General features: G+C 37.5%; 1 protein-coding gene across 1 annotated transcript in view; it reads left to right on the forward strand.

The window, feature by feature from the left end:
• Positions 1-14321, forward strand: part of LOC129277540 (uncharacterized) — a 29138-nt gene that overhangs the window by 10149 nt on the left and 4668 nt on the right. The window contains exons 11-24 of the mRNA XM_054913703.2: positions 893-997; positions 1548-1685; positions 3661-3785; positions 4809-5019; positions 7897-8076; positions 8862-9114; positions 9660-9751; positions 10125-10222; positions 10783-10894; positions 11253-11386; positions 11670-11859; positions 12152-12294; positions 12782-13720; positions 14099-14189. Coding sequence (XP_054769678.2) covers positions 893-997; positions 1548-1685; positions 3661-3785; positions 4809-5019; positions 7897-8076; positions 8862-9114; positions 9660-9751; positions 10125-10222; positions 10783-10894; positions 11253-11386; positions 11670-11859; positions 12152-12294; positions 12782-13720; positions 14099-14189 — 2811 coding nt within the window. The remainder of the gene's footprint in view (positions 1-892; positions 998-1547; positions 1686-3660; positions 3786-4808; positions 5020-7896; positions 8077-8861; positions 9115-9659; positions 9752-10124; positions 10223-10782; positions 10895-11252; positions 11387-11669; positions 11860-12151; positions 12295-12781; positions 13721-14098; positions 14190-14321) is intronic.

The raw sequence follows: 14321 nt of genomic DNA on the forward strand, positions 1-14321 counted from the left end.
GAATAGCGGCAGCTTACATGTAAGTCGCACTATTAAACCACAATACAACGCAAACTAGCTCAGCTAACTCAACTCTCGCGCTTGCTCAGCTGTGACAAAATATTACCGAGTATGCTTGGCTTCTCTTTGAACTTAGCCAGGGAACTTCGCTGCTTTGAACCGAGAATAAAAGTCGAAATTAGTGTCATGAAGATTGGTGCCTTTGTTATGGACAATATTTGATAAAATAGTAATAATCGCTTCTCATTACCCGCGGCTCATACCCCTCTAAACGACATTGCCCTGGGCGGCTACGCCCGGCCACTCAATGTGTTGTGAAATGGTTCGGGAAGGGTTACGACGGGCTAGCTCAGACCCGTCACCGTGGATAAACCGCACCCCCGACTTTTGCTTCTATCCCGCCGAGAAAAAGGTGCGGTTAATAGACCGTTACTTACGGTAAGTAAGTAAATAAGTAAGTAAATGAATAAATGAAATGATAATGATACACCTTTTTGTTTGCCGACCCCCTTTTTTCTCCATTTTTATTTTATCTCTCAAACTGCTTAAGCCATGATAATTTGAGAGCATTGCAAATATTCATATGAAATAGAAAATAATTAACACACTCACATCCAAATAAAACTTGGGTGACTTGCATAGTTTGTTATTTTGTAGTTAAAGCAAAATAACCACTAGAATTGATGAATCATATTTCTTTTTAATACCATGATCCAAGAATCATATCACAATCTTAACCTGTTGAGTACTGATATTTGTAATCTCCATAGGCTTTGAATAGGGATCACACAGTTCAAGTAGGTAATGAGTTGATATGATTGTATGAGAAAGCATAAATATTTTTCATTTCATAATGTTATTGATGAAAATGTTAATTGTGATTTCTATACAGAGTGAGATGCATAATTTGGTATATGGAGGGGTACCCCCTGAGTATCGGAGTGAAGTTTGGACACAGCTTATCATGGATAGAGTCAAAACAATCAAAGAAGGAAAGGTAAGCCTATTCCACACTTATAAATTAATATCACATCATTTAACTTTGTAGAAATAAAAGAATATAGCATGTTCCTAAATGTGGAACAGGAAAGAATGAATCAAAATGAGATTTAATTATAGTATCTTTGCATGTCTAAGTTGAGCAAGTTGTTTTTTACGAATTCTTAGATTAGGCCATCTATCATATTTAAATCTTTCACCTAACCTTCACCTTTCACTTAAAACTATCTTTGGTATTCAAGTATTACAATTTATTGTTACTAATGTCAAGTAATTAGATTAAATTGTCAATGTGCTGAAGGACACTGGTTTGGGGGGGGGGGGGGATTGGGGCACTCAGCTGAGTATAAATGTATGATATGTATGTACCTTTAACCCTAAATTGTAATATCAGAACATTAAAATATGAACTCACAACTATGATTGCAACTTCCCTGCAGCAAATAGGTACCATGATATAGTCGAGCGCGCCTTCCCAAGGAGCTCGTTCTACGGATGGAGTTTCACCCACAAGATTCAGTCTTTAACATGTTTATTCTTTGTTTCAGGGAGAGAACTATTTCCAATCTCTGTGTGATCAATGTGATACATCGCCAGCTGTAGAAACATACCGTCGTCAAATCAACTTAGATCTACTCAGAACTATCCCTCATAATACACACTTCAACAATGAACATTCTAAGGGGGTAAGTAAACTTTGTATTTCATCTAAATAATCCTTGTTATTAACCTTATGTATATTGTCGTATTAATCATCTAGGTCATCACCACCATCTTCAACCTCAATTATGTCATCATTATCAACATTAGTATCACCATCATCATCACTATCCTTATCACCATTATCATTTTCTTCATAATCTTCATCTTCATCATCACTATTATCATCATCCTCATCATCATTATCACCATTATCACCATGGGAACCATCATCACCATCACCACCAATGCAATCCTTATCACAGAGCTGCCAACCATTACGTTTTTGCTGTAATCATTACGTTTTTTCATTCAAATTACGGCATTATGGTTTTTCTTTTCAAATTACGTTTTTTGACAATTTTGATAATGTGTGTACATAATTGTATGTATGTGGAGTGCGTGTTGAGCCCGAGATGAGCCTGGTACTTGCGCATGCGTAGTCGCCCGCCGGCCGGTTTTCCAACGCACTTTAATAATTTGATAGCGTGCACGTACATACACGTTAGTTGAATATGCGAACGGCATGCATGGTACGAATCGCGATGTATAGCGACTGGTAAATACGTCTGTAAGGATGATGACGTCATCCAAGATGGCAACTTACGATGACAAACGAAAGGATCGAGGATGATTATGTTTTGGTCATCATTTGAAAGGAAATAACAGTAACTGCGGTCTAAGGTGCGATATTTCTGAATTTTATATATTTTATATGATTGAGGCTGAGCTGTGCACATCGTGAAGTGATTTACGATGGGACTTTTGTGGAATGATTTCAACTTCTTATCTATAGATCTATTTGAATTTTAGATTAGATTGATTTATGAATAATTTTTCTATATTTGTGGAATGTTACATGTACACTTCCATTTTATGACACTTTATTTTAAAGGGTACTGTTTGGCAAAAACAATGTTACTTGGGAAGAGAAGTCTGAATTGATGTCAACTTTTTTTTTTCTCTTAGTCTACAATTTGGTAGTTTTGTCAGGAAACTCAACATAAAACAATGAATTATTTTAGAAGTGGAAAGGAAGCCCCATAAAAATGGGGCCCTAAAAATGTTCACCAGAACTGATTTTGGTGCCCCTGAAATAATTTTTTCTCGACAGATCTTCACTTTGATAAGTGCCGGAGGCGGAGTAGGTTGCACTACAAAATGAAAGGCCTACTTGTCATTTTTAGAAAAATTTGCCTAGGTGCCCATTTGACTAGAATAAAAGTGGCCTTCATGCCCTTTAGAATGGCCTTGATACCCCTTGAAATTTTGGGGCATCCAAGGCCACTTTGCCGGTTGCCCCAAGCTGAAAGTGCCCATTTGAAAATGGCCTTGCCCCTATCAATTCTTAAATCAAGCCCTGCTACTGACTTAATTAAACTTGGTAGATTATATCAAACGGCCCAAGACTAAGGGTCCAATTTGTAACACTCCGTTACTTAGCCCAGACTAGGCCTAGAGATTAACTTTTTTTTAATTGTTCACTGCATACATACTTTTTGCATTGGATGTTTGTCGCATGTGGTTTTAAGGTTCGTTTTAACACATTCCTTTTTTTTGTTGGAAATTCCTTTTTTTGGCCATAATGATTCCTTTTTTTGCTTGCACAAGGTTGGCAGCTCTGTTATCATCCCCTTGTCACTCCCATTATTATGATCATAATCACCAATATCATCATCATTTACTTTCTTTGTTAAGAATTATTTGCAAGGGGTTTGTGATTTTCATTCCTTGATGGTATATCCTCACACACTTTTCCTACTTAAATATATATCTCTCTTATTCCTTACCATGGCAGTATTACTTCATAATTCCCCATTGTTGTATCTTCAATAACACCATTACAGTTTATCTTCCTTCAATGCCAGCCACATCTAAATCTTTAGTCAGGTAATTAGTTACGGCTTATACCTAAATTTTTAAAGAAAGACTGATGGATATTCTATAATTTGTTTTCTTTAGATATCCCAGTTGAGGCAGCTCCTTGAAGCATTCTGTGTTCACAATCCTGAGATTGGTTATTGTCAAGGAATGAATTTCATTGCTGGAATGAGTCTTCTATTTATGGATATAGAAACAGCTTTCTGGTGAGTAGCATTCAACAATCAGTTATTGTAAATCACCTACTACAAGCATCTAGGAATGTTTCACAAAGAATTAATTCTGGATAAAAATCGTTCTTAAATTCACAGTTGCATATAACACATCACCTCATTGGTCAGGTCGTGCGCAGGGTACGTGTGGTACTACATGTACATCAATGAGATTAAACATCATATGTCCATTTGCATTTAAGCATGAGTTTTATTCATCTTTAACTCTTTGTGAAGACCTCCCTGAAGTTTGTTTCATAAAAAAACTTTATTGTTCATATGATATTTACAATCGTTTTATACAAAAGTCACATACAAAAATAAACATAGATAAAATAACGAAACAGGAACTAAAGGATTGAAAGAACCTTTGAGACCTGTTTTAAATCAAGTCTCTTCTGATTACAATTTCTTCTTAAATAACTTCGAATTTCTACCTTTAGATCTTTCATAAAATAAAAAGCATGAGTCATATGCTTGTCATTTCCAAAACATTTTCTGATATAATTCCTATAGATATGCTTGATGAGATTCAAGCTTGTTACCGATAATTAAATTTACAAAGATCATATTTTGAGTTAAGCTGATCAGAATCAAAATGAAAGGAATTGTTGAAGTCAATCAAATAGAAGATCATGAGGTGCTTATCTTATAGTGTGACAATTTAATATGTCTATTATAACCAAAAGTATCTGATAAGTTTCTGTAATAACCTTAATAAAACCTAATGAATAGAGGTTTTCAGATTTGAATAAAGAGTATGAAAATGAAAGAGATTTCAATTGCCAATCAATTCACTGAAGAGTATTTATCAATTGATTTGTTTCAGTGTAGTATATGAAGTAATCTCTCATGCTATTGGTGTTGGTTGCAGTTGAAGAGTACTAATTCACCACAACTAGTAGTTTGGTTTGTAAATCTGCTCCTCTCCCATGTCACATGTGGTTTGAGATGTAGATATCCCCCACAACTAGTAGAGAAGTATGTAATTCTGTTTATCTATCTGTCATATTATAGGTGTCTGGTTGCAGTTGTAGAGTACTACTTCCCCCACAACTACTTTGATGCTAGTTTGATAGGAGCTCAAGCCGATCAGTACGTCTTGAAAGAGATCCTTCAATGTCGGTTACCACGATTACATGCCCATCTTGATGATGTGGGGGTTGAGATGTGTTCGTTCACTCTCAATTGGTTCCTTGCTATCTACTTTGAGGTGGTCCCATTCAATGTAAGTCTGTTTCAAGTATCATTATTTCTCTTTACATCTCAATTACCACAAGGAATAAGGTTATTTTTCACCTTCTGTGACTTATTCATTTTTAGATGTTTTCTATTTTAGTAAATTTCGCTTTTCAAATAAAATACAACAACCATGGACCAAAATCAGTAAAAGTTGTTTTGAGTATTAACTCAGATATCAAGAAGTAAATTGATATTTTTATTATCCTTATTAATTTTCATGACTAATAATCATAATTGGCTGTGGTCTTTTCGTTTTTTCAAAGCTTTTTTAGGTTCATGTATTTGCTGTGGTTTTTAATTTTCTTGCAACAGATAGATTTTATGTTAGGTTTCTGATACATGTGACAATTAGATTTCACTTTTGTGTAACAGGATTATACTTGGAGTACAGAAATTAGTGTTTGATATTTTATACTCACATATTATTGTTTTCTGAAGGTTTATTGTGCAATCATTTACTGTATAAGTGGTTTTTTTCGCGTACAGATATTTTCGCGCTCGGCGGGGGTCCCGACATTTTCGCGCGATGTTAAATTCGCGGTCGGCAAATCTGGAATTTAGAGCAACCAGATCTAGAACTAGGCCCCTAGGTAATCCATCTTTTCTTGTCTTACAAATGAGACGTTATATTTATTTAAAAAACAGTAAAATGGAATAAAAACTTACCTGAAATTCTGCCAGGTCTTGACTATAATTCACATGTTCTTGATTACAGTAGTATATCCATAAATTATATTCCTTGACATGCTTGATCTGGCGACAATGTTCCATAAACTGCTAAACATCCGGTATAAAACATGATACAACGTAACTCCGAGTCCGATGTGGAATGTAAACGTTTCAACTTTCAACTAAAGGTTAAATATGTTGTCCAAACAATGTTAATTCTGAGGCAAATACAAACACAATTATTATATACAAGAAATGTTCAGCTACAAAAGCCGTGTTTACTCCCATTCTGCTTCGGCATCGCTGTCCTCGCAATCGGGCACCGGTGCCATCCTCGCGTCAGCAACAGCCTTCAAAATCCCTGTCATCTGAAAGCCCTTGACGATCAGCTCTCTATTTGAAGCAATAACACTGTGTGTGTGAATTAGCCACTGTGCATGCTGGGGTTTGATCACCGATGTTCGCAAGTCAATTGACTTCGCAATGGTGTCCATATCCTTCCTATCTTCTATGCCCTGGGCCACGTGGTTGGCATACCAAGCATTAAATTGTGAGTTGATCTCCTTCTTGTATGCGCTGTTTACGGTAGCGTCCAAGGGCTGCAATTCATCTGTACATGCGGCCGGTACATACACAAACGCAGCTCCCAGATCTTGCGCAATCTTCTCTCTGACGTCATCTGTGCGGTGGGCGCGAAACACATCAAAAATCAAAATGGGCTTCACACTGGCATCAAGTCCCAAACGTGCACGTGTCTTGTCAACATACGGTTTGATTACCATATCCAGGTATCTGATTATGGTTTCGCTGGTTGACCAATGACTCTCAGAGTGCCAAATGTCCCAATCATCTGGAAATGCTACATTCCGGGGGTGACACTGCTCCGTCTTCCCTTGATACAATATCTGCGGCGGTAGAAAATCCCCAGCTAGGGAGCATGCCAGTAAAGCAGTATATTGTCTCTTATCATCAATACCCTTTATGGGCACTTGCTTTTCTCCCCGCGTATGCATAGTCCAGTTGTTAGCAGGCACCACATCTACCCCCGTCTGATCCCAATTAATGATCAATTCGTCTGGAGTATCATACTTTCGAACTCGGCGTCCGATACGCCGGAAATACTTCCCACTCAATTCCTGGAGATCACCTGGGCGACTTTTCACTCCTTTGGTCCCCTTTCTCTTGCTGTACCCCATGCGGTCCATAATCGACCGAGCCCATGCTTTGTCGAGTTGCACATTCCCTCCATGCTCTACTAGAACAGGCGGTTTTTTGTTTTTTAGTAGACCACGAGCTCCTGGGAGCACAATTTTTGTGTTCACAATTCCACCACTTAGACGGATGGCCGTAATGTAGTTCTTAACGTCCTCATCATATTTCCCCAATATTAAAGGCCGTCCTCGGGTAGCCTTAGGCAGGTTGTCGATGTCCACATCGGGGTCGCTACTCTTACATTTAAGATAAGCTGTCTTCATCCCACGAACCGTGCTTTCATTAACTTTCTTCCCAAGCTCCTTCGAGTATTTGCGCCCAGCGGAAGCCACCCCATACTCAGCTGCATAGCGTCCTATTTTAGCCCTTAGATCTGGGGGGTACACTCCATACGACCCTCGCTTTCTACTCGTTGATGACGATGCCGAGTTATCTCCCTCCAAGGCATTCACGGCATCATTTGCTGCCCTAACAGACCCAGCATCTAGTCCATGTTTTTTGTCGGTGGGCTTTGGCAATCCTACCTTCTGAACCGGTTTAAAAAATCGATGCATGTTTGTAGTTGTAGTAATGTCCGATAAACTTTCAATACTAGTACTGAATTAACATGCGACGCACAGAGCTAGAGAGAGTGCATGAATGAACTCTTTTGTTTTAACACACATTCTATTATTAGTAATATGTGCGAATTATATATTACAGTACAGTGACCGTATTTATTTGACCTACATTCCATTCTTCAACGCATCGCGCGCTCTGTATCGTTGTGTGTGCTATTATTAGCGCCACATACACAACTCTCTCATGGAGTTCAAAACATTTTCTAGCGTGGATAAATTCGCGCTATTGTTCAAAACCTTTTCGCGTGATGTTAAATTCGCGGTCGCATCCCGATTCGCGAAAATCGCGAAAATAAAACCCCCGCGAAAGAAACCACTTATACAGTAGTTTGATAATATTTCTCTTCCTGCTTCTATTGTAGACCTTACTGAGGATCTGGGATTGTTTTCTTCTGGACGGTCTCTATGTTCTCTTCCAATTCTCAATGGCATTACTACAGTATCATGAAGAAGCTTTGTTGAGCAGGAAAGACATTCTAGCTCTACTCAAAGATACTAAACAACTCTGTAAACTCAGCTACAACATAGAGAACTTAGTTCAGGTACTGTACCCAGACATGCATGTGTACATTTCCATTGTGATTACAAGGAATTACTGACTAGCATGATTCAAGATTTGAGATAATTTTGTATTAGATATGCCCTGTGAAATAATGATTATGTATGAATGAACATAAAAGAACATACAGAATAATAAAGTTCCCCCTCTGTCAATCATGGCCATGTCCCACTGTATGTAGATTGCAACTGTTTAAAATCAATATCAAGTTCAGAAAGGCTATTAATTATACTATAATCAGTCATCAAGAAAGCATACAAGTACTCTTGATCAACAATGTATTGTTCACCCTCCACCCTGATACTTCATGCATAAAAAAAGGACAGTGCTATGTGATAAATTGTGCTATTGATTTGAATCTAAACTATGTATATTGCAAGACACATATATATACTGGGATTAATTACATTTGTCACAACCTTTTGTTCATTGCGATTAATGGTCAGCATTGGCTGCACTGGTTGATAAATACACAGCCATGAATGAACAAAAGAATTAATAGCTAAAACAAATTCAAATTGAGGCAATTAAAATAATTACGTCCATCTAACCCCCTATATGTTGGACCTTTCTGGAATGATTTGTCTTTGTTTTGTAGTTCATATGACAAGTTGTAATGTTCTAAACTATCATGAATTAAAGTAAGAATGGGGGAAAATGGGGATCAGACATATAAAAAGATTGAATATTTCATAGATTCAGCAAGTGGAAGAATAATAGTCGCCAATCCATCAATCTTGTAGCTTACTTCTTTTTTTCTTGTAATAGATGGTGAAGGACAACATGAAAGAGTTTCAATCCTGGAGTTGGATTGAGGAAAGACAGGCTCACTACATGGGCAACCTGCAGAAGGTATATGAGGAACAGGAGAGAGCGAGGCAGGAGTTTGAAAAGCAAGAAGGTCTAACAAGCAGCGTACAAACCATTACACAAGGACCTACATCTGGGACTGAGGAATGTTCCTATGGAGAAGTTTCTGATCATGATCTGAAGATGGACTGTGCTGTTGAGTACTCACAAGGTAAATTGAATTTTGATTGATTCAATGTAAGATAAAATATTTATTTTATTTTATTTTTAGGCCCTTATAAAACAGGGTGGGGGAGTAAAGAGAAATAATAATTGGGCATTAAATGTTTCATGTGCAAACTTGTGTATATTGTTATCCTTTTAGAATTTTAGGATGGTTGTCAGACAGGTTATCATCCAGTCTGCGAAGGAGATTGGCATTGTAACTATACATATTTGTGAACATTGTACAATAGAGGACATATACATTTTCATATGCTGTTCAGTTGTCAGAAATTTTGACTTGCTTTAGGCAGAAATGTTGAGATTTTATGAGGAACATGACACTGTAAAGAATATGTGGATATATTTTCATTACTGTTAGTTTAAAAAAACAATTTGAACCACTATTATAACTTGATAGCTACATTATGGATAGTATGAAATATATTAATAATATTAATAGATGAAGTGAAATAGGAAAGAAAAATTCAAACTTAAGATACTTTTGTGTTCTCAGATAGAGGTCACTTGATATTCATCGCTTATATCTTATAGGAGGTTTGTTGGTATGTCGGGGTGATATCAGGCAAGGTTGGATCAGTCGGGTTGATGTACAACAATGCTCCAAACAGAACATTGGTGTTAGGGTAAGTTAACACTGTGTTGAACCACTTGTTTTATCTTTGTGGGAAAATCTCTACAGCTTCTCAAGATTTACTGAGAACTGATGAATTTTGAAATAAAGGGATTATTAATAATAGGAATTTTTGCATTAATGAATCAACTCAAGAAATATATTATGATCTATCCTTCATGAAGGCATCGATTGTCCCGCTTAAACATACATACCTCTTTCTTACTAATAAAAATGTTCTATTGTTGGAAATGACTCATCTTTGGACAAAAAAAGTTCTTGGATTCTTTTTCCATCTTCAATATGAAACATGTAGGAAAGACATCTATTTGATAATCTTTACACTTATATTTATTTTCTCTTATTTTCTTTTTATTTCCATTCAGCTTGACAGCAGGGTAATCTGTATGTCAATGGCTGGTCCAGACTGTGTGCTTCTTGGTACCCTATCATGGTTTCTATATCTCTTCAATGTACAAACTCAGTAAGTCCCTCCATCCTGCATCATATTTCATTAATGTTTTCAGTTTACACTGTACAATGTAGCTCACCAGACTTGAACGAGTACGCATCTTTTCAGGAAAATTATGGCGACTCTGAGTAGAACTGTAAACATGTTTGGGTTTTTTAGACTAATTTTCTAGACTTATTCCAATTCCCAATACCTCTATATCAGTTGCAGGGATTATTTTGATACTGAGACGTCATTGAAAATACAGGAGACATCTCAGAGACTTCACCTAGAAGGGGTGTTTCTTCTGGAAATCCCAAATGGATGCCAAATTATTATTATGGGATTTTTTTTCTTAAATCTCTTGGCCACTTCCATCAAATTGCTTTTTAAAAAACTAACTGCATTACAGATAATGTTAAATGCCATCTCATGTCATCTCAACTTTGTGTGTAATAAAAATTGTTGGAAACAATCTCAGTTCTAGTCACTCATAAAAGACATTTGTAACTTAGTCTTTGCAAACTATCCCAGGGATCATTGGGATGACATCTCAAATTAATGCAAGTGTCTGTGTTTCATTCTTTATCCAGGCAAGAGCTATGGTGTGAGAGATTACGAGACACACCTCTTTGTGTCATCCATGAAGACAACACAAGGAATGTATATGTGGGACTGGCTGATGGTACATTGGCTGTTATGGAGGTTAGTAAACAAGGCATGTAGTGCTTCCCAATTCTCTTGGTATGTTTAACAGCCACCAAACCACTTTCAGAAATCTAGGGTTGTCTGTCCTCTATTTATCAATAAGTCATCATTCCATTCTAAATCCTTTGTTGGATGTGGGCAGTCCCAAACAAATATACCTTCTCCTCAGTTTCAATTTCTAGATTGTTTAAGGAGCTTCTGTGTCTGGTTATTACAGTTCTTAAGAGCCCCGATATCTATTGGCAACAATGTTACATGATGATTGTTTGTAATATATTGTATAGTGTTATGTGTTGTAAGTTTATTTTCTGTCAGTATATAATTGTATGTAATTCACTTTGTCAAATCTTTTCAGGGCATCATCAACTCTCGTCCATCTGAAGTGTTCTACCATGCTATAGGAGCATCTCCTGTACGATGTATTCAACTCATACCAGATCTCAATCAAATCTGGTGTGCTTCAGGAAACTCTGTCAATATCCTCAACAGGTAAGCTCTTCATCCATTTGGGGACTGATCCTGCATAGTTAAGGTGATGGGTCTTTTGCAAGCAGTAGTACTATGCTGTCCCACATGTGCTTATTTGTGTTGGTGATCTGCAGTGAGATTACTTTTCAGCATAGAATTCTACATTTCAGAAAGTCAAGATTACATATATAAATCTATAATATGGTAACAATTAATGCTGACTTTTTTCAAGACTTTCGGTCATGAATTTATTGCTTGCTGCAACTACTTTAGTTGAGATTTCACCTTTTTTGTATTCATGTAGTTCCCTGAACGTCCTGGATGGCTTTGAGATGTCTAAGAACCCTAATAATCACATTCAGAACATGGCATTGAGCGATAGAGGTGTATGGATTAGTATGCGTGGTTCATCATTCATCACTCTCTGGGATATACATTCACTATCATGTCTGCTTATATATGATACATCTTCTGATCAACTTCCAATCTTTAAGGTAGGTATTCAGTAGATTGCACAAACTATCTCAAGCTTACTCTCAATTTCAGGTGATATCTCCGTGATAAGATTATTCCAAAAGACTAAATTCCCCTTCTGACTCAGTTGGATAGTGATAAAAAATGCATTTTTATGGGTGCCTATATGATTTAATGATAATTGTTTCAATATTTCTGGGGGTAAGAACATCAACAGTCTAAAATCTGCCCAGGCATGGATGATGATGATGATGATGATGATAATCTAAATCTAAAAGAAATGAAATTACATTTATATGGTCTTCTTTTCAGGTTCCCAGTGATCAGGCATCAATGTCTCGTATATCCGCTGTCATGCCATATAACAACACACTATGGATTGGTACAGCTGATGGTCACCTGACTATCTATGATGTCATTGATGTAGAAGGTCAAAACTTACATTCTCTTACAAGGTAAATATTCCTTATCAAGTTTTTGTATCTTTATGGGGGGCTGATCAGACACTTGTATGAAGAATGTGCTGGTCACTGAATAGCGATCACATGTAATTATTATTACCCCAGTATTCAGATCATGACATGCATGCACACAATGTATACACTTTCTCCATTCCCTGGGGTGCATTCCAACACGAGTTCTAAGACTCAATTGCTAGGCATACTACATAGACTTTTGCATCCTATGGGGTTCCCATTTAGCACCTGGTTTGAGATTTGCATTGTGTGGATTGACGCCTTTCCAAAGGACATTAGGCTGCGTTGGGATTCACACACACGACCCTCTGATTACAAGGCGAGAGTCAGAACCACAATGTTTCCACATCCATATGAAATCTCATGAACAAGATTGGTACTTAAGTGATGGAAATTTGTATTAATAGCTCTTTGCATATCTCATGCATATTTGTAAAGGATGTTTGACCTTGGTTTATTTCTGTAGATCTGAAGATGAACTTGATGTCAAATCTAATGGTGATGATGAGGGCGTGGCCTATCAAAGTGATGATGCCATAGCAACAGGCTCTGACGATGAAAAGACTTCAGAAGCAGAGAGAAGCTCTCAGGAGAACATCGTCGATAGCGGGATGGGTGGAAGCAAAGAGGGGCTAAAGACTGGTGATGAAGATGAGGAGGATGACTTTGAGAAGAAAGATGACGAGATCAAGAAAGAAGGAAGTCAGAATAACAGAAGAGCTGAGTTGATGTTGCCTGAGATTGAGACGGCTGAATCTAAGATGAGGAAGTCAAAGACACTGGAGGAGTTTGTTGTGGTTGGAAGAGATGAGGATGGCGCAGAGTATGAGACGTCAGTCTTCGAGAACAGTCTAAAGAATGGTACAATGAACAGTGATAAACATAGCATAAGGGAATATGCCATCAAGAATAGAAGACCAAAGAACTCTAGGAAGAGGCTGGATAGTCCTCGGAATCTGAAGAAGCTCCTTCATCCTAGACATAAATCAACATCAAGCGAGAAATCAGGAGAAGAGCAAACATCACCAACCAATCGCACCAGTTTACATCATAAATCTAAAGACAGAGTTCAGTCAGTGCTCGGTAAACTCACTCATCGCTCGTCAACAAAGAAACAAAAGAAATACCGCTACAGCCGAGAGCTACGAGAAGAAACAAGACGTGGCTCTCGTATTGGCTGTGACGACGCAACGTTGGATGCTCTACTGGAGGTAGCCAATGGATCAGTACCGACTGGTGAACCTTTGATGGAGAAGGAAGAGGATAAATCTCGGTACTCGACACTGACCCCTAAGGGAACGACCTTTGACCCCTCAGAGATTGAAGTCTATCAGCAATGTGAACTGAGGTGTGAAGCAAAGAGGAAAATATCTGAACAACAAGTTAGGATCCTTGTCCTTACCAGGTTGGTAATCATCCTTTCTCGAATCTGTCCTCCCTTTTATCTTTCCTCTCCCTTCTCTCTTCTCTCTTCTCTCTCTGCCATTCCTTTCTCCATCTCTCTCTTTTATATCCTTTTCACCTTTAGTCTGTATAGAATGTAATGGAGTGATGTATCTAAGCAACACCAAGATATTCTTCACAATTAAAAGGAAAAAAATATATGTTTGTAGTTATCATTTCAGTCAGAATGCACTAATTCTTGCCAGTACACTATCCATCATCATTGTCTTGCAAGACAAGCCCTTGACATCCAAACATTAGAGTGGACAGGGGGTGGGGGTTTGGGATTATTGCAGCAGCCAACAAGTAACAATCATTCTTATCTTTATCCCGTATACAGCTTGGAAGATGAACAGCCATGCGTTGTAAGCTGTGCAGGTTACTATGGCGATGATGAATCAATTCTCAGATGGACGTGCCATACAAGAGAGGTAAGATTATTTGTATATTTGCTATGATATATATGTCTTACAGTTATTATGGTTACCTTCTTACTATTCTCTTATTCAATTCCGTTTATCATATTTTTACATGTTTACTTGTCATCTCTTATTTGCCTGATA

Source organism: Lytechinus pictus, chromosome 15 (assembly GCF_037042905.1).
Source record: "Lytechinus pictus isolate F3 Inbred chromosome 15, Lp3.0, whole genome shotgun sequence".
NCBI classification, from domain to species: domain Eukaryota; kingdom Metazoa; phylum Echinodermata; class Echinoidea; order Temnopleuroida; family Toxopneustidae; genus Lytechinus; species Lytechinus pictus.